Below are 24581 nucleotides of genomic sequence, written 5' to 3' on the forward strand. Positions count from 1 at the left end.
CATGGACCACGAGGAAACGTGGTTTTTATACGCCACCCCTCCTCGCCATTTGCGTGAGTTATCGCTGGAAAAGCCGTTTCCGGTGTTCAGTTTCGCACCGTCTACCCCCACTGGCAGAAAACACCAAAAGAAAGTTTCGCTAGCAAGAAAATGCAGGAATAGGCGCAGGTGAGGAGCACAAACGGTCTTTCGGCGAACACGTCGCTGGCCGTGAACTTTAAATGGGGTCAATGCAGCCGCCTTTAAACGACGTACGTTTCTTCCCTCCAGGCTTTGTTATTTCTCGTTCTATTTTTTTCGGCGCTGAAGTGGTTGGGTCTAGAAAAAGCACAAAGAAGTATTATTAGAAAATGTGTCGGCTGCGAGCGCGCAGACTCTCATCTGCCCCTACGAGTAACGCCTCTGCGCGAAGAAACATGAGGCGAATAGCGTCCTCTCTCCCCACTCGAGTGAGCGTTGCCTAGTGCCCAACGCGAGCGTACGCTGTTGCTCGTGAATCGCTGAGATCACGCACTCTTTTCATAACTTCCTTTTTTCTTTCATTGGTTTGGCGAGCAAAGTACTCCCTGCCCTGTTTTTTTTTCCTTCTGCGCGGGTCCCCGCGGCGCGGAAAGCAAGAATCGTTCTAATATATTTGTTGCGGTGAAGTACGCTCTACTTTTTCTGCGCGCTGGGACGAGTCAGGCTAATGGAGAAAACGAGATGTGCGCTGGACGCGATTGGAGAGAGAAAGCTCGAGCGAAATGCAAGCTTTTCTTTGCTTCCCTCGATCTGTTTTGGAGATATTACTCCACGTATGACACAGACAGGCCGTAGTTCCACTTATGAACGCTCATAGACGAGGTCACGCACGCTTTCGGATCTCTATGCGGTCCCCGCAATAAAGCAGAAAAATGAAGCAACAAAGAGTGCAGTCCACCCAGAGAATACTACTACCAGTAATATTTAAAGATGCAAATAATTACGTAATTCTTGTATTACCTACAGCAGCCTAACATCCTCATCATCGTCATCATTCTGACTACGACCACTGCAGGGCAAAGGCCTCTCCCATGTCTCTCCAATTAACCCTGTTCTTTGCCAGCTGCGCCCACCCTGTATCTGCAAACTTCTTAATCTCATCCGCCCCACCTAACCTTCTGCCGCCCCCTGGTACGCTTGCCTTCTCTTGGAATCCATTCCGTTACCCTTAAGGACCAGCGGTTATCTTGCCTTTTCCATTGCATGCCCTGACCAAGCCCAATTCTTCCTCTTGATTTCAACTGAGATGTCAATAATCTGCGTTTGTTCCCTCACCCACTCTACCTGCTTCCGGTCACTTAATGTTACACCTATCATATTTCTTTCCATAGCTCGCTGCGCTGCCCTTAGCATAAGCTGAACCCTTTTTATCAGCCTCCATGCTTCTGACCCGTAGGTGAGTACTGGTGAGATACAGCTGTTGTATACATTTCTCTTGAGCGATACTGGTAAACTATCTTTCACGATTTGAGAGAGCCTGCCATATGCGCTCCACCCCATTCTTATTCTTCTAGTTATTTCCTTCCAATGACCCGGATCAGCGTTCACTACCTGCCCTAATCAGACGTATTCCTTTATCACTTCCAACATCACGTTACCAGTTGTGAACTGCTGTTCCCTTTAGACACTGTTGAACATTACCTTGGTTTTCTGCATAGTAATTTTTAGACCCAGCGTTCTGCTCTGTCTGTCTAACTCACTGATCATTCTTGGCAGTTCACCCTCAAGAGTGATTCAGGAAGGCAAAGTCATCAGCGAGTTACAAATTCCTTAGACACTCTCAATTAATCCTTATTCACAACTGTTCCCAATCCACGCATCGGAACACCTCCTGTAAACAGGCGGTGAATAGCATTGACGAAATCGTGTGGACTTTATGAAGGACTATGGTAGCTGTGGGATCCTGACCGACTCCTAGTCTTGGAGATTAAAGGGGCACCGCGATGCTTTCCTCAGTTCCGAATATCATTATGTAGATTCATCATGCGTTCCTGAGATCAGTGGAATAAGGATGATTGAAATCATCATCATCATCATCATCATCATCATCAGCCTTACTGCACCCACTGCAGGGCAAAGGCCTCTCCCATGTCTCTCCAATTAACCATATCCTTTGCCAGCTGCATCCACCCTTTGCCTGCAAACTTCTTAATCTCATCCGCCCACCTAACCTTCTGCCGCCCCCTGCTACGCTTACTTTCTCTTGGAATCCACTCCGCTACCCTTAAGGACCAGCGGTTATCTTGCCTTCGCATCACATGCCCTGCCCAAGCCCATTTCTTTCTCTTGATTTCGACTAGGATGTCATTAACCCGTGTTTGTTCCCTCACCCACTCTGCCCGCTTCCGATCTATTAACGTTACACCTATCATTTTTCTTTCCATGCCTCGCTGCGTTGTCCTTAACTTAAGCTGAACTCTTTTCGTTAGCGTCCACGTTTCTGCCCCGTAGGTGAGTACCGGTAAGATTATGCTGTTGTACACTTTCCTCTTGAGGGAAATTGGTAAACTGCCACTCATGATCTGCGAGAATTTGCCATATGCGCTCCACCCCATTCTTATCCTTCTAGCTATCTCCCTCTCATGATCCGGATCAGCTGTCACTACCTGCCCTAAGTAGACGTATTCCGTCACAATTTCTACGCTCTCGCTGCCAATTGTGAACTGTTGTTCCCTTGCTAGGCTGTTGAACATTACCTTGGTTTTCTGCATGTTAATTTTTAGACCCATCGATCTGCTCTGCCTGTCTAACTCATTGATCATGATTTGCAGTTCACCTCCTGAGTGACTCAGCAAGGCAATGTCATCAGCAAATCACAGATTATTTAGGTATTCTTCATTTATTCTTATTCCCAACTGTTCCCAATTCAGGCCTCGAAATACCTCCTGTAAACATGCGGTGAACAGCATTGGCGAGATCGCGTCTCCTTGCCTGACGCCCTTCCTTATTGGAATTTTATTGCTGCATTTAAGGACTATAGCAGCTGTGCAGTTGCTATATATATCTTCCAGTATTTTGACATAAGGCTCTTCTACTCCCTGATTACGCAATGCCTGTATGACTGCTGAGGTTTCCACTGAGTCGAATGCTTTCTCGTAATCAATGAAAGCTATATATAGAGGTTGGTTATATTCTGCGTATTTCTCTATCACCTAATTGAAAGTGTGAATATAATCTATTGTGGAATTTCCTTTACGAAAGCCTGCCTGATCATTTGGTTGATTAAAGTCTAACGTTGCCCTGACTCTATTAGCGATTACCTTAGTAAATACTTTGTAGGCAACGGATAGTAAGCTGATCGGCCTGTAATTTTTCAAGTCCTTGGCGTCTCCCTTCTTATGAATTAAGATAATGTTTGCATTCTTCCAAGCTTCTGGTACAGTCGAGGTGATAAGGCATTGCGTATAGAGGGTGGCTAGTTTTTCTAGCACGATGTCCCCTCCATCCTTCAACAGATCTGCAGTTACCTAATCCTCCCCAGCTGCTTTTCCCCTTTTCATTGCTTCTAAGGCTTTCTTTACTTCATCTTTCGTTACTGGCGGGATGACGCATTGCTGTGCACTGCTGTCTTTCTCATTGGCGCTCTGATTACATTGGCTACTGTACAGCTCAGTGTAGAACTCTTCGGCTACGTTAACTATCTTATCCATATTGCTAATGACATTGCCCTGCTTGTCTCTTAATGCATACATCTGGTTTTTACTTATGCCTAGTTTCCTCTTCACTGTTTTTAGGCTACCTCCATTCTTTATAGCATGCTCGATTCTCTCCATATTAAACTTCCTTATGTCGGCTACCTTGCGCTTATTTATCAACTTTGATAGCTCCGTTAGTTCTATTCTATCGGTACGGTTAGATGCCCTCATGTTTTGGCGCTTCTTAATCAGATCTTTCGTCACCTGAGATAGCTTCCCGGTATCTTTTCGAACTGTCCTACCGTCTACTTCTACTGCGCACTCCGTAATTATTGATGTCAGATTATCGTGCATTGAATGAACATCAAGATCATCTTCCTGAGTTAAAGCCGAATATCTGTTTTGCAGCGCTATCCTAAACTCCTGTGCTTTCCCTCTTACGGCTAACTCGTTAATGGTCTTCTTCTTCACTAGCTTATTCCGTTCCCTCTACAAGTCTAAGCTAATTCTAGACCTTACCATTCTGTGGTCGCTACAGCGCACCTTTTCGAGGACGGCCACATCCTGAATGATGCTAGGTTTAGCGCATAGTATGAAGTCGATTTCATTTTTAATCTCACCATTGGGCTCTTCCAGGTCCACTTCCTGTTTTCTCCTTTGCGGAAGAAGGTATTCATGATCCGTAAATTATTTCTATCCGCGAATTCAACTAATAACTCTCCCCTGCTATTTCTAGAGCCTATCCCATAGTCACCTACCGCGTGGTCGTCAGCCTACTTCTTGCCCACCTTCGCATTGAAGTCGCCCATCAGTACAGTGTACTACGATTTTGCTTTATTCATTGCCGATTCTACGTCCTCATAGAAACTTTCAACGGTCTGGTCATCATGGCTGGATGTGGGTGCGTAGGCCTGCACCACTTTCAGCTTGTACCTCCTATTCAGCCTAATTACTATAGCTGCTACCCTCTCGTTAATACTGTAGAACTCCTCTACGTTGCCAGCTATATCCTTATTAATGAGGAATCCAACACCTAGTTCTCGTCTATCCTCTAACCCGCGATAGCACAGTATGTGTCCGTCCTTTAGTACTGTATACGCCTCACCTGTCCTCCTAACTTCGCTAAGCCCTATCACATCCCAATTAATTCCCGCTAGCTCCTCAAACAGCACTGCTAGGCTAGCCTCACTAGCTAAAGTTCTAGCGTTAAACGCTGCCAGGTTCAGATTCCAATGGCGGCCTGTCCGTAGCCAGAGATTCTTAGCGCCCTCCGCTGCGTCACAGGTCTGACCGCCGCCGTGGTCAGTTGCTCTGCAGCCGCTGGGGACTGAGGGCCGAGGGTTAATTGGTTTGATCATAGAAGGTTTTGGCCAAGTACTACACCAGGGTGGCCAAATCCTGCTCTGGTGAGAGAGTGCGTTGTCGGTTCTGGTCACCGAGATCAGGCCGCACTCGAGGCCTGGTTATGCAGCGATGGCGTAGAGGTTGAACGTCCGCCTCGCGTGCAAGAGGACCGGGGTTCAAATCCTGGTGCCACGCAATTCTCCACCGGGTTTAAAAAAAAAAATCCGCGTGTCGATGGAAATGGATTGAAATCGGAGCGTGCAAAAAAAATTTAACCAACTTTGACAATCCAAATAAAAAGATCGGACGAAAACGCATTTCACTCACCCATTTCACTCTCCCAGTACTGACATTGGGCGCTACCAATCAAAACCGCGCCTAGCGCACATGCAGCAGAAGCTTGCATGCAATTGCTATGTCAGGGCAGCCCACAGCCGCGCATTCTGACGGCGTCGTCCTCCCGTGTACGCGGCGCCGTGGATAGGGCAGGGGGGCGCCTGACGACAAGGGAAGCTCCCCGATGAATCTTTGTTTGTAGGATTGGAAAGCTGTTGGCTGCCCCCCCCCCCCCCTTTCAACCTCGCCTTTTTGCGCATTTTTGGGCAAGGTGGGTCGACCGCCATTTGTTTCAGCGAAAAGCTTCACTACGCTAGGCAAAGCAGTCGTCGCGTAGGCCGGAGAATGGCATTGAATGACCTTGAATGGCATTGAATGGCATTGAATGAAGAGCGGCCAGTCTGGCTGATATAGAATCAGCCACATGACAGAGGTATGTTGTACAAAACACCACATCAGCAGTTAAGAAACTTCTTCCGGCGCTCTTTTTTTTTTGTTTTCACAGGCTTTCTTCTTTTTTTTTCTTGGCTGACTCGCTTCAACGTCCCCCCTAGTTTGTTCCTGGTGGAGAAAAGAAATCTCACGCCAGCTCTGCTCACACCCTTCTGAAGATTGCGAGAAACCTTATGTACATACGGAATACATGCGATCTTTTTCTTTGCCGACTGATCAGCGTTGGTGCACACATTCTTCTGAATTTTTCTCTCCGCGATCAATGGCTCTCCGGCGTTCGATAGCAACTTCAAGGGTATCCTGCTGTGGTCAACCTTTGTACTTGCGCTTCGAAGTCTGTCTGGGTTAGATGCACGCAAGACCTCTACAATGCGGCTTTCATTCAAGTTTTGGCGATTCTGCGCTTCGCTATTTTTGAGTGAGCCGACTGAAATGGCAGAAGGCTCTTGTGGGAGCACGGTGAATAAACCCAGCACACATATTCACCAGATAGCGCAAGTTCCAGATACAAAACTCTTACTCTATTGTTAGTACGAAACTCGTTGGTCAGTTGTAAGTCGTTAAGTTCCGTCCAGAGTACGTCAAAAATGTGAGCAGCAGTTTGCTGTGCGTGACCTGTGCGATAAAAAGAATGCACCAACCAGCTTGACTAAGCCCTCTTAAAGTTTTCTCTCTTTCTGTCACTTTTGGAAGATATTCATGAATCGGCGTCCTTTAACATCCCACGCATACCGCAAATTTATTAGTTCTCCTTTCAGAGCTCCTTTAAGGCCGGTCACTCTGCCCACCGTACAATGTCGGATGGCGATGTCGGAAAATAATTTTAGAGCCAAGGTCCCGATTCCCATTAGCGTTACGCAGGCGCTGTTTGCCCTGCCCTCGACTCCTAGCTCTATTAAAATTCTTCGTCCCTTTCCCATTCGCCCGAACGCCTCTTGACAACGCTGCTTGCTTCTTTTGTTCCATTTTTTTTTGTCATGGACAGTCCAGCTCCCCCATGCTCATTACGGCACTTTGCCTCTGTTCCCCAAGCCTGCCGAATAGACCGGTGGATGACAGTCTTCCAATATGCCTGCCGATCTAGGACAGCATATTCCAAGAGAAGGCAAGCGTAACAGGGGGCGGCCAAAATTTAGGCGTGCGGATGAGATTAAGAAGCTTGCTGGGATAGGGTGCACAGGACAGTGTTGTTGTTGTTGTTAGCCTATCAAAAGATGGCGCATACCCACAAAATAAAATTTCTTTTTAGGGCCCGCCCAAATGGGCAGGCCCCTCCAAAAATTGTCCCACGAAAATGTTAAGATGATGAAACGATGAATAGGATGACAGGTGCCCGGTGTGCGTGGGATAGACGAGACGCCTCGAGCGTTTTTTTTTTTAGTGGATTCCAAGAGAAGGGCAGGGTTAATTGAAGAGGCGTGGAAGAGGCCTTTGCCGTACAGTGGGCGTAGTCAGGGTGACGCTGATGATGATGAGAGTGGCCTCTGCCCTGAAGTGGGTCTAGTCACATCTATGAAAACGACCCCCTACAAAGTTTGAATAGGAACAAGGGGCTCTAGCGTTAAGCATCTGTGTTGTCTTGTCTGCCTTTGTTGTTTAGCTTTCATCATCATCATCATCAGCCCTACTACACCCACTGCAGGGCAAAGGCCTCTCCCATGTCTCTCCAATTAACCCTATCCTTTGCCAGCTGCATCCACCCTTTGCCTGCAAACTTCTTAATCTCATCCGCCCATCTAACCTTCTGCCGCCCCCTGCTACGCTTACTTTCTCTTGGAACCCACTCCGTTACCCTTAAAGACCAGCGGTTATCTTGCCTTCGCATTACATGCCCTGCCCAAGCCCATTTCTTTCTCTTGATTTCGACTAGGATGTCATTAACCCGTGTTTGTTCCCTCACCCACTCTGCCCGCTTCCGATCTGTTTAGCTTTACCCTTGCCTCAATGTTCGGTGCCGAAAACTTCGCTGGTCAAATGTTCAGAAGAATCGCCCAAGGTGGGAGTAGATCTATAAGGAAGTAATTACTCATTGGCATCCACCCGGTGCAGCCATATGACTACAAAGAAAAGCTGTACATCATAAAAAGAAATTTAGAAAAAAAAAAGCGTTGAAATGAGGGTTCCGGGTTGGAACTCCGGACCAGTACAAAATTTTATTTAACTTCAAAGTTCCTGTGGAAGCTTTCATTTCTATCCGTATGACTGCCAATAAGGGAGTAATTACTCCCTTATTACAACAAAAACATCGCTGCGTACGCTTTACATTCACCTGCTACGTTGCGCAAGAGTTTCTTGGTCTACTTGTACCTCTGAGCAGGCTGGCACATGCACCTCCGTTTAGATTATACAGTGTCGAACACACCATTGTTTGTTCTTTGTTTTTTCTTCCTCCTTTTTCATCCGACCATCCCTCTGCCCTCAAGGACGTCGTTGACCTGTCCTCACTGCGAGAGTTAGTTACTGAGCAGCTTCCTATTATCCATCAACAACCGCTAACTAGTACCGCAGGGCTGACTTTAGTTGGGCATGATTAAATCATTAATATGTCCAGCCCTCAGCACAGTAGACTCGCAGTATCATGCGTACATACCTGGTTACCTCAACCAATGTTGAATTCCTCCTTAAGGGATGCACTCCTGAAGACGCCACAGGCTAATAGAAAGCATGGCTGAAGACGAATCAGTGATTCAAATGCAAGACACAGTGCTATCAAGAGTGGAGCTCAGAAAATTTATTCGTAACTTTCCAAGAAATACAAATACAGGTTCCCACCGCAGGAAACTTACCAGTGGCGGCAAAAGATATAGCGCGAGAAATGCGCTTATTTTTTCTTGTTTCTTGAAGAAAATGCTCAACTAGGAAAATCCGAATAAAAGGCCTCGCCTAAATACAAGGAATGGCTTCCCTTACAAACAGCGGCAAAAAGTGTCATATTTGCCGGAGCAATGCTTTCGCCGGGAACATAGTATAACCTCAAGTAACAGAAAGAATTTAAACAAATAATGAAGGTAATCAAATGAGGTACTCAAAACAACTTCAGAGCTTAGGGGATTTAGCGCCAGCTTCCGAGCTTTGCGGCTTCACTTTCCGGATGGAGAGGAAATCGCTCGCCGCCATGATGTTGCTCTTCTTGGGCTTCAGAAGCTGACGAACAGAGTTCTCATCCAGCTGCTTGCGCAGAGGTGGCGGGGCAACCAACTTTGCCGCGAGGTTCTTCACGTTCAGCGGTCCCAGCCACCCAAGCGAAGAGCCCCGAGCACCACCGCAGCCGTGTTCGGCACTTCTGTCCGTCCCTTGTTGCACACTGGCCGGAGGCGCAGCGGCGACACCTTCTGGCTGTCGCCTCCGAAGAGCAGCGTCCAGAGTGCTGCCCTGAGCCCTGTTCCACTTGGCTGCTGAGTCTCGCCTCGGGGAACTTCCTGCTGGGATGGCGGGCTGCCTAGCAGTGTTCCCAGCTCTGATTCCTGAGCGCGTCGGTCTGACTGCGTGAGCGGGTCGATGCAGCGTCTCCTGTATGAGCCGTCGGACGCACTCTTGCTCTTCTTCGCTCGCTTGTATGGCCGCCCCTTCGCCCCAGCGGGTTTCATTGCTCGGCACTGCTCCTTGTCCGTCGAGTTCCAGGTCCCCGCATGTGCCGGACTCCACGCCAGGTTCTTCATCTAGAGACCACTGTTCACAGGGATAAGTGTCCGTCGTGGGACCCTCGAATAGTGCTACTGCCTCCGCTTGCTGTGGTGTGTACAAGTCGCCGTTGAGTGAGTCTTCTTTGAGGCCGTCTTGTACGTGAAACGAGGTCACCTCATATTCGCCGTTGCCTGGTAGAAGCCTTTGGTCCTCATAAAAACCGTAGGTATTGGGTTCCACGCACGCATTTTTATGCCCTTTGATTTCTTCGTATCGGTCTTCTGATGTTTCAGACCTGGTTGCTTGGCCATTGATGCTGTCAGCGCTACACAATAAGTTCGATGACCGCCAGGCACGAACTGGTGGCGCTCTGTTAACTGCTATTGTTTGTACTTTGTAACCATTCTCGTGAAAAAATTGTTGCTGGTGACCTCCACGATCAATGTTCTGCCCAATATCATCCTGCGCGGCATTGACTGCGCGCTTTCCTTGTTCGTCGACAGAACTTCCATTCCAAGCCTCACACTCCAAATGCCTGTCATAAACGATTCTAGAGCCATTTTCTCGGAGACGCTTGGCTGCTGTGACGCTTCCAGGGTTCATCGTTTGATATTTGGCAGACTGAGCTTGTGGAAGCTCTAATCTAAACGTAGCACTTGCTCCAGGGGGCAGCCTTTTATACATCCCAGCACTGCAAAGCCGTTTAGTGCTCGCTCCTTGCGCCTGTATGGTTCTTGCTGGTCCATCGCAGAGACGTACGTTATTGCAGCTTACGTTTGCAGTCGCTATGCTGCGGGACGTTGCATCCAGTGCACTTTGGCGGACTTGAAAATGACCAGCTGCCTCATGATGATTACTCTCTGTCCTGACCCCATAGTTACTGACACCAAGAGGGAACGACCTGCCTTGAACGTTTGCGGGACATGTGTCTTTACTTGTGCGCAAGGATGCCGCCGCGCTGCCACGCCCAAGACCGTACCTCCCGGGGTCCGCCGACTGCGGCCAGTCTGTATTTGCAAAACTGCCGGCTTGTGACTGATGTATACTGTTCGTTGATGCCGCATATGTATCGCCTTGGGTACTGCTGCTGCAGAAATCATTCTCACCTTCCAACTCCGGGGAAGCAGAATAGGAAGCGACACCCGTGTTGGCGGTGCGCCTGGAACAGGCCTCCATGCGACTATAGCGAAATCTGTTAAGGTTGGGCAGATTAAGAGCACCAAGCGAATCCTTGTTCCCAGAGTGCACTGGCGACGTTTTGTAGGCACATTTTTTGGCGGGAAAGTAGCGGGTGATTCTGTTGGTCTGGTCGGAAATAGGTCCGAGCTTGCGCTTATTTCGGAACAGTTTGGAAGAATTTAGCACGCAGCTTTTCCTCTGTGCTTTCGCGCCATTGCCGGTGCTGTTTTCTTGGCAAAGGCTGGACCCAGTTCGCGCTTGCCGCTCGAGGTGGCCGCTGCCGCCATTGAGGGGCCTGTACCAGTCGCTTATTTTATCTCGGGGCAGCGAGATTGTGGCACTACTTCTCTCCTTCAGCTTTCCTAGGTTTACCCTGCTGCACGAAGAAGCCTCCTCCGAAAAGTCTTTCGGGACACCGGTGAACAGACGGAAGGCGTTTTCTTTAGCGGGCGCTTGAGGTGTTTGTGAAAACCACCCTGACATCTGTTGCTCGCTTGTCGTAAACTCGTGTCCTCTGCTGTCGACCATAGGTGCATCATAGGTTTCCTCGTCTGAGCTCGTCCGTAACGTGATACGGCTCTCATCTATTATCAGTGAATCATTCTGGGGCGAACCAAGACTTCTGTTGTGCCCGGTTCGATTCCGTTGAGGCGTGCACAGCTCTAAGCCGCTGTCGTCACTCAACGGAGCTTTGAAAATGTTTGTACTCCAGCCTTGCGAAAGCGGGTCTTGGCTCGGCTCGCAATAAACTTCAACCTCAGTCCCGACATCGTCTTGCGCACTCTGCAATCCGAAGGACGGAGGCGACGCTGAAGCCGAAATTTCTGCTATATCCGTAGCTTGCCTTCTGGAAGAATTCTGGTAGGTTTCGAGTGCGCTCCTGCGCACACTACCGCTGTAATGCATTGAGCTGTGGCCAAGTTCTACGTCACTGCGCGCTGGACCATTAATGCAGCCGGGCGGTGGCGTTTCACGGGCACAGTGTTGAGAAGGCAATCTCGCTCGCTTGGAGGGAGGACGCCTCGCCGAGTCTCCTGTTTTGTATTTTTGTCTCTCCGCGTCATCTGCATCACTGCGGTCTTTCGTCGACTCATGGTGACTTGATGATTCATCAAAGACAGCGCGATGAGACGCATCAAGCTCGGCGCTGACGCAGGCGCCAATAACAACATCAGTCTCTGCAGTTGCCGGAAACTCGTCCTCCCAGTCTCCGTCGAAGATGGCACTGAAATTCACGGGTTCCGATTCTATTACCAGCACGGGCTTGGTGTCGGTGGTGTGGGGCGGCGCGGAATCTTTTTTCCCCACCGTTAGCGGAGCGACCACGGCCACTTTCTCCTTCTTTTCTGTCAGCACGTTTGCTTTCACGACGTTAAGACGGTCTGAACAAGAGTCCTCTCGGGTACGATGAGCTTCGGCCCGTATTTCATGTACGGCTGAAGCATGGCTAAGCTTCACAGTCTCAGTGTCCTTCCTCGTCACGTCTTCAGGGCTAAAACAACGTTCTTCGAGTTCCTTGACTACAATGGCCTTATGCGCGCCGTGGCCGGATTCGCAGCTTATGGTCTTCAAACATTCGGAAGCTAGGGTGGCTTTATTAAAGTCGTGGGGCATCCTATCGGCGTGCAATGGGGCGAAAACAATACCCGTACCAGCTTTAACTGAGTTAGCATCTTCCCTCAACGAACAGGCCTTGTGACCAGCAGAGCCAGTCGTTGCCGAACTAGATTCACCAGGAGCAACAGCCGCATCAGCGTTTGCCGGCACTGTGTTGCCCCAAGTCGCACCGAGAGTTGATGACATGGACAGTGTATCGTCTTGGCTGTGTGTAACACTCGAGCTATCTGAAGCCACTCGATGCTCATGGCCGCTTTGTTCACTTGGTGGCGTCGCAGTCTTCTCTGGGTCGGCGAGCTCGGGTGGCTTGGTGTCGTCGTCGATGTCGCCGCGTAGCTTCTCGCCGCGGGTGAGAGGCATTCTCGGCTGAGACGTGGGTGATTCGACGTCAAACGGGGGCTCATGAGGTCGTGACTCTTGAGCAGCGTCGGTACGTTGTGGTGGAGACGGCTGAATGAACAAGGCTGCCATAGCCTCTTCTATGACGGCGTTCGCTGCCTGCATGACCTGCCCGCGGTGCCGAGTAATCAGACAATGAGTGCAATATGCAGACACTGAAACTTTTGATCAAGCAAGCAGCTTCCGCGAAGGTGCAGCAACTTGAAATGAATTATGAACGCACTTATAGAACACTGAAGGTGTGTGAACATTTTACCGTACTTACGTGACTATTTAGCGGTTTGTAAAGGGTCGAAAAGATTTCAGTAAGATTTACCATTAGTACATGTCGTTTCATCCAACAGAGTGGCTCGGGTATGAGCCAGTTGTGCCGTATAAACAAGCATTATTTTCAAAAGTACATTGGCGTCTTCTATTACTCTAAGTAATACCTATGGTGATGTGGCCATTATTTTTTTTAATGTTCTGATTAACCATTACTAACGCTTAGTGCCTTCTGGTTGGCGCACTATGGCCGGAGCTGCGGCTACGTATTATCAGTACTACTGAAGCCTCTGACATAATCTTGAATTTTGCACGTCCAGCTTCTCGCTCCTCACTTCCACTCGGCATGCACCAGATAGTTGCATCCTCAAGGTATCATTTTCAATGAAATAAAATCTCAGCTTTTATAAACGAATGCTTTTTAATTCTATTTCTGAATTGAACAAATTCATTTCGAAGTATCTGTTTCGATTCAACACCACTAACTATCTTCACGAAAGGCTAATTTTTTTTTATCTGCAAATCTTGTAGGTATCAATTTTCCTATCACTGTAACAATTACAACACCGACAAATATGATCCTTGCTCGCTCCCGCACAAGACACATAAATCCAGCTCGCGGAGCAACTTCCAAGCAGGAGCACGCATGAGCATACACACAAAGAGGAAGCTGTTGTCTGATCGGAGGCAGCTATACTTTCTCCTCTCCTCGTTACCTCATTTTCCGTTTTGGAAAAATCGCCTCCGCAGCGCCATTCCAAGCTGTTGCCTTCCTTACCTAGCAGCCCACCGCTGACCCGTATTCTTTAGCCAGTCACATTTCCCGGAGTTACTTGTCTCGGCTTTAATCCCAGATGACCCCGTTTAAATCATTGCATCTTAAACGATATGTGCGTTGCACAATATATGCGTTACAGAAGCACTAAACATTCTGTAACCAGACTCGTCTTGCCAAAACGAAGTAGAATTCGCACTTCTAATTAATGATATTTGCCAATACCAGTAGCCAAATCAATTCGATTGTGCTTCTAGATTGTTCTATTAGCTTGTTCCACTAGATTGTTCCATTTTGTATCGTTCCGACGAGAATTCTACCGAATAGAGCAAAATACGAACACGGCCGCCTCTAAGTTTTAAATAAAAACACACTCGTTAGCTAGAGTCACTGAAGAGTTTACCGAGTTGAGCTATAGTTATGAGACTGGCAACGTCTATTAATCCTTCGTTCTCTTTCTGGACGCATAACCTGTGCGCGAAATTACCGTTTGCGTACTGATCACCAGTATTTAAATGATGTTGAAAGCCTGATTTTGACCACCCTTATAACATATCATAAGCCCGTTGTTTACCTTTACGTATCGATCTGCTATCGACAGGCAAACGACATTTGCGCCCTGGTCGGCAAAGTCGAACTGAAGAGGAAGAAATGGACTTGGGCAGGGCATGTAATGCGAAGGCAAGGTAACCGCTGGCCCTTGAGGGTGACAGAGTGGATTCCAAGAGAAGGCATGTGTAGCAGGGGGCGGCAGGAAGTTAGGTGGGCGGATAAGATTGATAAGTTTGCGGGGATACGGTGGCCGCAGCTGGCAAAGGACAGGGTTAATGGAGAGACACGGGAGAGGCCTTTGCCCTGACGTGGGCTTAGTTAGGCTGATTATGATGATGAAAAATGTACAGCCATCAAACCTGACAGTTCTGTTCAATTTGGTTCTGAGAAAAAATAATGCCATCTATTCAGAGAGTACTGTGGCAAATATATTTCAGCGTCTGCACTGAAAGTCATGCAACATTTGCTTTCAGGTATGTTAATAATAATAATAATATTAATAATAATAATAATAATAATAATAATAATAATAATAATAATAATAATAATAATAATAATAATTGGTTTTCTCATAATCGGATATCCCTTCCGCCACCGCGGCTCTGTAGATAATCAAACGGGCGTGCGGCGTAGGCTCATTTTTTTCTTCAACGCGACCGCATTAACGGTCCAGTTCGTCGGAAAATCCGGCGTCGGCGTTCTAGTAGTTATCTTATCGACGATGTGAGAGAAAACTCTGGATTGGTCGAAAAAGTTGCTACGTCATACGATGAGCGCCGGATTTTAACAGTGAAGAAGACATTACAAAACTCTGGTGAATAAACGGTCTCAACACGACCCAAACGTCATTAAAACATGCATGCATATGAAGTAAATGAATTGCGTTGGAAAGAAAATGGGACTAATTAGTCATAGTTCGAACCTCTGACCGTTGAGTTGAGAGTCAGACACGCGACCGCTAGGCCACGCTGGCCCGTTTGTGCGGCTTCTTTAAAGCGGGGCTTTATATGTATGCCGTCTGGTCTTTGCCATATACGCCATATGGCAAATGCCATATGCGCTCCACCCCATTCTTATTCTTCTAGTTATTTCCCTCTCATGATCCGGATCAGCGGTCACTACGTGCTTTATGTCAACGCATTCCCTTACCACTGCCAGCATCTCGCTACCAATTGTGAACTGTTGTTCCCTTGGTAGACTGCTAAACATTACTTTGGTTTTATGCGTGTTAATTTTTAGACCCACCGCTCTCCTCTGTATATCTAACTCATTAATCATGCCTTGCAGTTCATCTCCTGACTGGCTTAGCAAGGAAATGTTATAAGCGAATAGCGAATTACTCAGGTATTGTCACTTAACTCTTATCCCCAACTGTCCCCCTTCTAAGCCTCGGAACACCGCCTGTAAACAAATGGTGAATAGCATTGGCGAGATCGTGTCTCCGTGTTCACCACCATTAAATTCGAATAACACATTTGCATATATATATATATATATATATATATATATATATATATATATATATATATATATATATATATATATATATATATATGCACAGAGGGGGCAGAACATCAGTGTTCCAAAATCGCTGCTCAAGTGAGCTTCGTTGATCACGCAATATGAACTTGCACCGCTGCCTTACTACAAGCGTATATAATTTGGAAGTTCAAAGCTTTCATCCCTGAATACTGGCTAGGTGTCTAAGACAGTGTAGCCTGACGCTGAGTGGAAACCTCTGAACACAGGACAGACGTGCCTCGTCCTCCACGGCTGAGGCACACAAGCGGATTTCGTCGTCACCAACAGACTGCGATGATCCGCCGCCAGGAAGGTTCCCAGTCGCACAGTCCTGCTCCCCGGCGCTGGGGATATACTTCCTGCAAAAAAGATATTACCGAACGTGATTGGGTCCGCCGCGCCGGTTATCCAGAGATCTTGGATGACACAAGCTGGAAAACTCCACATCGGGCCCATCTAACGAAATTCAGCGCTCAGATTGTTGCAAAGGTCGGAGGGTGTAGCTGACTTGCATCGCGTGTGGCCATAAAGTGAAAGCAACACTAAACACAAAGTTAAGTTGGCCTCTAAAGTGGATCACGTTCGGATCACAAAGACATCACGCCCACGCAAAACAGCTTTCATCGGTTAAATGTTTAGGGGAATCCCCCAAAGTGGAGTACAGTTCTAATAAGGAAGTAATTACTCACTGACATCCACCCAAGCGCAGCCATTCGGCTGCAAAGGAAAGCTAGACAGCTTCCACAGAAACTTCGTAGTTACGGAAAAATTCGTCCAGGTCCGGGCTTCGAGCCCTTGACCATTGCTTCACCGGAGCATACGCTCTACCAACTGGGCTAACCGGAACGGCAAGCTTATGGGGAGGGCGAGAGCGAATAGAACAATGGCTCGAAGTGGGAACAGTGTTGGTCATATGTTCAGGGGAATCCCACAAGGCGGAGTAGATTTGTGATAAAGGAGTAATTACTACTTGACATCCATCCAAACGCGGCCATACGGCTGCGATTTCCTTTCTAGCTGTGTGGCTGCGTTTGGTTGTAAATTAGTAAGTACTCCTTCATTACAAATCTACTCCACCTTGGGGTATTCTCCTAAGCATTTGGCCAACACCGCACCATTCACTTCTAAACAGAGGCAACCCGTCTTTTTCGTTAAGTACGTCTTGACTCAGTCGACTGGTGGGAAGATTTTAAAGCGAAAGCTTTACTACGCCAGCCAGCGAGCAATTTCGGCTCGTAGCGCCGTATGCCGTATGTAGGCAGCCGTATGCCGTATGCGCTGGCCGACGAACGACCTTGAGTCGCCGTTGCCTAGCAGCGCTGCAGCCGCGCTCCAACAGATGGCGCTGCCGTCGACGCCACTGCCGTCGTCGCTCGCTCCACCAGATGTTCCCTACTGCGGTAGAGGGAGAGGAGGTGTCGCCTAGCGGGGGGGGGGGGGGGAGGAGGGGTGTATATGTATATGCGCTTCACCTCAGTGTATTGTAGTCGCTATGGAGAGCGCGAAAGAGACACAACAACGACAGGACGAAGCGAGGAAGAGACAACGCGCTCAAGAGACGCCAGAAGAGCGCGCCGCACGACTCGAGAAGCGTCGTAACGAAGATGCGGCTAGAAGTCGTGCCACGTCCCGCAGTGACTCTTCAACTGCGGAAGGGACCAGTTTGAGTTCTCGAGAGCGTCGGAATGAGACACTGCGTAGACGGCGTGCCGAGGAAACGAAGCTTTCGTTATTCAACTAGGGTTAACCAAAGCTAAACCAGAGCCAATTTTTTTTAAATACAGAGAGAGAAAGGGGGTTTATTGACGGGAAAGGCAGAGAGGTTGGCTGGAAAAATGAATATCTGACTTGCTACTCTGCACTGAGGAACGGGCAGTAGGGTACTGCGCACACACGGACGAGGACGAGAAGATGTACACAAGCGCAGGCTCGCTACTATTTATTCGACAGAAAGAACACGTTTTATACACTCCAAAATTCCATATCTAGGACGACGCGCAGTTCAAAAATCTGCCTTCCTTCTCAGGCAATTTAATCGACGGGTCACTCATACAGTAATCCTCTCCTTCTCTTACGAAAACCCCCTTTCTTAAGAACTTTCCGATTGCTGATTGCCCAAAAACGCCATTCCTCCAAGATTCACGAAAAGGTGCGTAGTTCCTATTAATTCTTTTCTTTAATGGGTGTAAAGAGTCTCCTTCGTCTCAACCCTATACACTGGTATACGCGGCATATCGTTGCGAGGGTCGCAACTAAATGTTCGAACGAAGGGCTCCCCATGGTCAAAAGGTGCGTTATTAAGATTGAGGGGCACTCAACCCCCTTTTTAGGTGTTATATAGAATTGAAAATTTAATCATAGAGGAGACAACATCGGCCCGAAAGGCCTGCACCACCGCTGCGCCGGCGTCCTCTGTGGACACAAAGAATTATAGGATATGCACCAATGTCCCAATGTCAAACATCATTTTGAGAGATTAATGAAGCATCCGTGCGAGCATTTGGAAGAGATCATCGATTGGTGGACATCCATTTGACTTGCATTTCGTGGTATCATCACAATGACAATTTGCGCACATTGCTGATATTCCAACAGGAAACTTTCTGTGAAAGTTCACAAATAGACACGGTTAAACTATAGGCAGGCTCACTGTGGTCGAAGTTTCTACCATTGAAAAGACCCTGGACGCCCGAACCCGTCAGTACAACCAGCCCCTTGAAGGAAAGCCCCTCACATTATACCCGTGCAAGTGGGGATAACCTGCGAGGTCCAATACGCGAAATTGTTTGGGAAGAACCTTCCTTGCTGCTGCCAACCCCAACACAGCAGACGCAGCAGACTCAGGTGGCGTCGCTCACAGACATCATCCATGAAGAAGTACAGCATGCGCTTGGCTCCCCTTCACCGCCGACACCGATGGAAGCTGGAGGCAAGACCTACGACGCCGCACTACGCAGTCCTGCGCCTCGACGAGACCCCTAAACCCTCTTCGACGGGGACCAGCTCTCCAAGGAAGACGGCCCCGAGCTCCCGCACGCCCACCTTACGAGCGACGCAACGGCTATAGGAAATGCGATGAGTGAAGGAGTCCCGATAACCACCGGCACCTCGATGGAGCCAGCACCTCCATGAGTTTGGCGTCACCGTCTTTTACAAGTCCGGGCGGAAGCACGCTGACGCCGACTGCCTGCCACGAGCCCCTGTAGATGCAACGCCGCCCTCGGGCGGCTCGTTTGCCCACCAGCCCGACCTTAAACGCCTCATTCAGTACTTGGAACGCAAAGTTTCTCTACCCCCCCCCCCCCCCCCCCGCCTCGTTCAAGCGAGGATTGTCTTCGTTCTGTGTACAGCATGATGTGTTCGTGAAGAACTTCGCAGCGAACAAAAGAGCCTACCTCCATGTTTTACCTGCAAGTCTCCGCGAAGAAGTTCTACAGGTTTCCCGCGACCAGCCGACAGCTGATCATCTCGGGTTTCTCGCACCCTCCGCCGTATTCAAGACAAGTATTACTGTCCCTGACTGTCTGCCGATGTCAACATTATGTGAAAACCTGCCTAGATTAACAGCGAGGAACGACCTCTTCCACCCGAGCAGCAGGATTTCTGAACCCTATCGAACCTCCCTTAAGGCCCTTTCAGCAAATCGGCATCGTCCTGGCTGGCCCTTTCCCGAAGTCAACGTTTGGAAATAAGTGGTTCACCATGGCAACCGACTACGTCACCCTCTACGTCAAGACAAATGTCCTACCGAACGGAACAGCAGCAGAAGTCACCAAATTTTTCGTGGAGCGCATTTTTCCGCGACATGGCCCAGAAGATGTGCTCATCACGGACAGAGGATTAGCGTTCATGGCGGAACTGAGGCGAGCCATCCTGCGCTACAGCTAAGCCATCGGAGGACAACCCCATACCATCCGCAGACCAACGGGCTGACCGAGCGCCTGAACAAAGCCATCATTGACATGCTCGCCATCTACGTCAGTACAGAACACAAGACCTGGGACGTCATCATGCCCTACATCGTCTTCGCCTACAACACCGCAGTGCAGGAGACCATTCAGATCACTCTTTTATGTTCGTCCATGGCAGGGCGGCCACGTTTACGCTAGACGCCATGCTGCCCAACGTTATCGAGGAAAATAACGCAGGCGTCGCCGTCTACCTTCAGCGCACAGAAGCCCGAAGACTTGCGCGATATGCGGATCAAAAGACCAGCCGCGGACCGACGCCAGACGCTACAATCTACGAAGACGCAGCACGGAATGCAAGCCAGGAGACCGAGTCTGGGTTTGGACGCCATTTTCCACTGTGGTTTGAAGAACTTTTGCGCCGCTATTCCGGCCCGAACAATGTTCTTCGTCTCCTAGGTAAACTGGACAATGAAGTCGTCCCTGGGGATATTACCGCATCCCAGCGATGCTGCGCACGACCAGAAGTTGTCCATGTCGTTCGTCTAAAGCCCTATTATGTGCGCTAAAGGACTCTGTGTTTCCACTCTCGGTGTTTATTGAGCACAGTCTGTTCTAAGTTCGCCTTATTCGTTTTAAGGCATTGAGTCGATGCTTCTTTGAGAGGGGAATAACGCCGCGGATCTTTGTACTGTTTGTTTTCATCCTTCAAAGCTGCCGACACGCGGCTGTATCGCTTTGCTTGTGATGCAAGACGTGACCAGATTTATCTCGATGACTGCATACAGGTGGAGCCGATTCTAGGTTGTTCCAGAATGTTGTAGTAACTTGGCCGTCATATCTCGAAAATTCGCGGCCAGCTTGAAATTGAGCACGGCCAAGAGCGGCGGGCATTCGACGACCGCCAAGCACGCTTGTTGCTAAGCCGCCTCCGAGTCATTCAGTTCTTTGCGGGCGCAAGTCAGCCCAGATAAAAAGTTTAGTTTGGAAGCCATTTTCACTGTCTTCCTGATCGCGGGACTGCAGTCGCTACTACGTGACAATATATGAAATTATGAGACGCGCCTTATGGAAACTTTAAGAAGCGCGGGCGCCATGCAAACCGCGCACCCGGCAGTTTAGCAGGTAGCACGGGCTACAACCCACGATTTACGTTTACTTCAAAATGTAAACGTTACGTAAAAGATAGCGATAACAGATATTGGGCGGCCTACTTACATTGTTGGCTGGAAGATAAAAGAATGCGTTTGGCGTTGGCGATTCACCAACATGTTCAAATCGTAGCTTTCCCCTCTCATCATCTTCGCAGGTGCTATCAAAATATTTTGACATGAAAACTAGCTGCGCGCCTGAATAAAAATCTTAAAAATAAAGACCATGGTAGTTATTGTCGCTTCATTGTGGTGTGTCGTGCTTTTAGTGCAGCATGTTTTGCACTTTCGATGTATTGTACATAGTCACCATGGTCGTACATTTTTCTTTGTAGATTTTGATGCCGATTTAGAGTACCCTATTTTTTGGTCTAGTCCACTGCTTTGATGCGTGTGCTACAAAATTACTAGTCCCGACTAATGCTAATAAATCTGCAACCAGGCGAAAGCACGAACGCTACACGAGGCCGTAAAGATCCGCCAGAAAAAACGCCTCATATGCGGGACAGGTGGTGCGAGTCGCACAACTTTGGGCTTAGAGAAATAAGTGCTTCGTTGTTTCATAAGGTCACTAGATTTAAAAGAAAAAAACAAGTCTGCACAAACTGCTGGCGAGAACATGACGCCCATGACGTCACAAAAGGCTGGTTCACGACTTTCTGCCTCACCCTCAGCCTGTGCAGACTACCCTTCCTTACCGCATCACCTCTGCATTCCCTTACGCTCACCCTCTGCAATTTTTCTCCGCCTATTCTTCCTCACACCCACCTCATCGCGTTTTGGATGTCATGAATGTGCGACTGAGGACGCCCTCGTGAGGGTGCCCATGTCTGAACAACGCCAATATCTTATCTACACCTTCGTTTGCGCCTCAGAATGATTAAGCCACTCGGATGACTTCTGAAAGTACGTCCCACTGTTCGGCATTTAAAATTGCTGTTTCATTCTAAACGGTGGCGTGATTCCGAAACCAGCATGCCCTAAAATCTGCTTGGTTAACGACGGTCATTCCTAGGAAACTCCATGGTGCATTTCAGTGTCACTATGTCCTTACCGGTCGTCGCCGGCATCATCGTGACTACGTCCCACTGCAGGACAGTGCTCTCCCATAACTATCCAATTAACACTATCCGCTGCCAGCCGCGACCAATCCATCCACGCAAACTTCGTAAACTCGCAAGTCCACCCAACTCCCTGCCTTCCCCTGACACGCTTACCTTGTCTTGGAATCCACTCCGTTACCCTTAAAGACCAGCGGTTATCTTGCCTTCGCATCACATGCCCTGCCCAAGCCCATTTCTTGCTCTTGACTTCGACTAGGATGTCCTTTAGCCGTGTTTGATTCCTGACCCAGTCTGCCCTTTCCTGTCCCTTAAAGTTACACCTATCATTTTCCTTTCCATAGCTCGCTGCGCTGTCCTCGGTTTATGCTGAACCTTTTCCGTTACCCTCCACGTTTCTGCGCCATAGGTGTGTATCGGTAAGTTGCAGCTGTTATATACTTTTCCCATGAAGGATATTTGTAAACTGCTATTCATATTCCGAGAAAACCTGCCAAATGCGCTCTACCTCATTCTTATTCTTCTAGTTATTTCCCTCTCGTGATCCGGATCTGCGGTTATTACCTACCCAAAGTACACGTATTTCCTTACCACGCCGGCAGTCCTGGAAACGATAACCTGTCGAACTAAACCGCAGTGTAGAAGTACAAACTGCTGATTTTCTATTTCTCATTGACGCACGTCTCATCTGAGACTTAATGATCGCTCACTGCGGAGTCCGCGCTTTTATTCCAGGCTTCTTTGTTCACCGCTTGAACACTCTGGCTGGTGCGAAATAGGCTAATTTACTGTTCCTCTACCTGCGTCAAACAAATAGGCTGTTAGGGCTGCTAGGGAAAGGGACAAAGACCCAAGCAGCACAGGTCATCGGCCCAATATTGCAACACGATGGTCCCATCCTGGTCCTTTGTAGGGCCAGCTTTGCCAATACAGTTCCAATGTTGGGCCAATTACTTGTGCTGCTTGGGGAGCACGCAACGAGGCACTATTCGTGATGTCAGGGCACGTTTGTAATCATACTTCATGCAGGGAACGCACTGAAGGCGCTACAGGTTAAGGATTCATTGCGTTTTTATGCAGATAGGAATGCTGACCTCCATGACGTCGCCGTAGCAGTTGCTCACGGCAGATGCACTCCAAGTAGATTAGGGCCGAGTAAAATATCGCTCTCGCAGTCAGGCAGGAGTATTCGAGCCACGACTGTAGCCACGACTATAGTGGATTCAGCGTGTTCGGCCTCTGTTTTGCCCGCTGACAGGACATCCCCAATAGTCCGGGCATATGTAATAATAAGCAGCTCAAGTTTGCACTGCATTATAGAAAGACGTCTACATCTGTAACACTTGTTCTACGGTGTAAAACGCACAAGGACAAAGCTGGACATGGCATAGACGAGTTCCAAGTGAAGCCTGTCGTTCCCCTCTGATACAGGTGCTCCGAATAACCCCGCGGCTCTGCATAATCCTGGCTAACTGATTAACAGTGGGGCCCCATCAAACCTGAGGCCCCGATGAGTCCTGAACCCCAAATAATTTGAGATATAGGTCCTGCTCATAATCCCGGTTTCTGAACGTGATCAAACCTATACACATCTTTTAAAAAGTGAAAGTTCATGGTGAATGGAGGATAACTGAGCGAGCTATGGAAAGGGAAATAATAGGCGCAACTTTAAGAGACAGAAAGAGGGCAGAGTAGACGACGGAACAAACGCTGGATATTGATATCCTAGTCGAAATCAGGAGGTAGAAATGGGCTTGGGCAGGGCATGTAATGCAAAGGCAAGATAACCGCTGGTTCCTAAGGGTAACGGAGTGGATTCCAAGAGAAGGCAAGCGTAGCAGGGGGCGGCAGAAGGTTAGGTGGGCGGATGAGGTTAAGAAGTTTGCGGGAATGCAGTGGGTGCTGCTGGAAAACGAAAGGGTTAATTTGGGAGGCATGGGAGAGCCCTTTGCCCTGCAGTGGGCGTAGTCAGGCTGCTGATAATGACAGCTTGGTCTACGATGAACGTAATCAAGGCGCACAGGAGATGGAGCGATGAAAAAAAATTGGCGGTAGTTTAGCTCTGGTTAAACCTGGAGTCACGCGATAGCTACAGCTGGCTGAGTGGGACTTGGTCACGTGACCAACCACGTGACGAACCACGTGATCAGCCACGGCACCGCGTCGCTGGCAGCTGCTCCGCACCATGTGACCAACCACGTGACAGCGTGGCGGCGCAGCCACAGGGAGGTGGCGCCGCCACGCTGAAGGCTCGAAATGCTACCGTAATGTAGCTATCGCTACAATATAGGAACCTTTAAGGCCGATGCACTCGAAATGAACTCCAACGGGCCGTTCCGGCAGCTTAGTTGATGCGGCATTTTTCAGAGTTGCTGTACTGAGAAAGAGTGTTAAGAGGAAACAAGGAGAACACGAAAGCACGAGCACAACACGGGCGCCGTCACCATGTTTTTCTGTTTTTCTGGTCCAGTTTCAACGTATCTTTCTAGTGCATCACCTTCGAAAGATGTCGCACCGACTAGCCCAGGGAAATTTTCTGTCCATAATCTCTGCAACTGTGAGGCATAAGTTTTGTCCAATAACTATACGAGGTTGTCGCATTGTAAAATTAGCTATACCTACGTCAGCGTGTCGACGCATTAGCCACGCACAGAGACGGAAGATTGAGCTCTGGTAAACGTTCCAGCGTCTCGTGTGGGAAGCGAGGTCCGGGTTACGGGCTGCAGAACATGCTTCTGAGT

General features: G+C 48.6%; 1 protein-coding gene across 1 annotated transcript in view; it reads right to left on the minus strand.

Annotated features, from left to right (window-relative positions):
• Positions 1-8825: 8825 nt before the first annotated feature.
• The window catches only part of LOC144109822 (uncharacterized), a 36276-nt gene continuing 20520 nt past the window's right edge, over positions 8826-24581 (minus strand). The window contains exons 5-8 of the mRNA XM_077642606.1: positions 15959-16079; positions 12473-12716; positions 11666-11938; positions 8826-9604 (exon numbers count right to left, since the gene is read on the minus strand). Of these exons, the coding sequence (XP_077498732.1) occupies positions 8826-9604; positions 11666-11938; positions 12473-12716; positions 15959-16079 (1417 nt within the window). The remainder of the gene's footprint in view (positions 9605-11665; positions 11939-12472; positions 12717-15958; positions 16080-24581) is intronic.

The sequence above is a fragment of the Amblyomma americanum genome, chromosome 11 (assembly GCF_052857255.1).
Source record: "Amblyomma americanum isolate KBUSLIRL-KWMA chromosome 11, ASM5285725v1, whole genome shotgun sequence".
NCBI classification, from domain to species: Eukaryota; Metazoa; Arthropoda; class Arachnida; order Ixodida; family Ixodidae; genus Amblyomma; species Amblyomma americanum.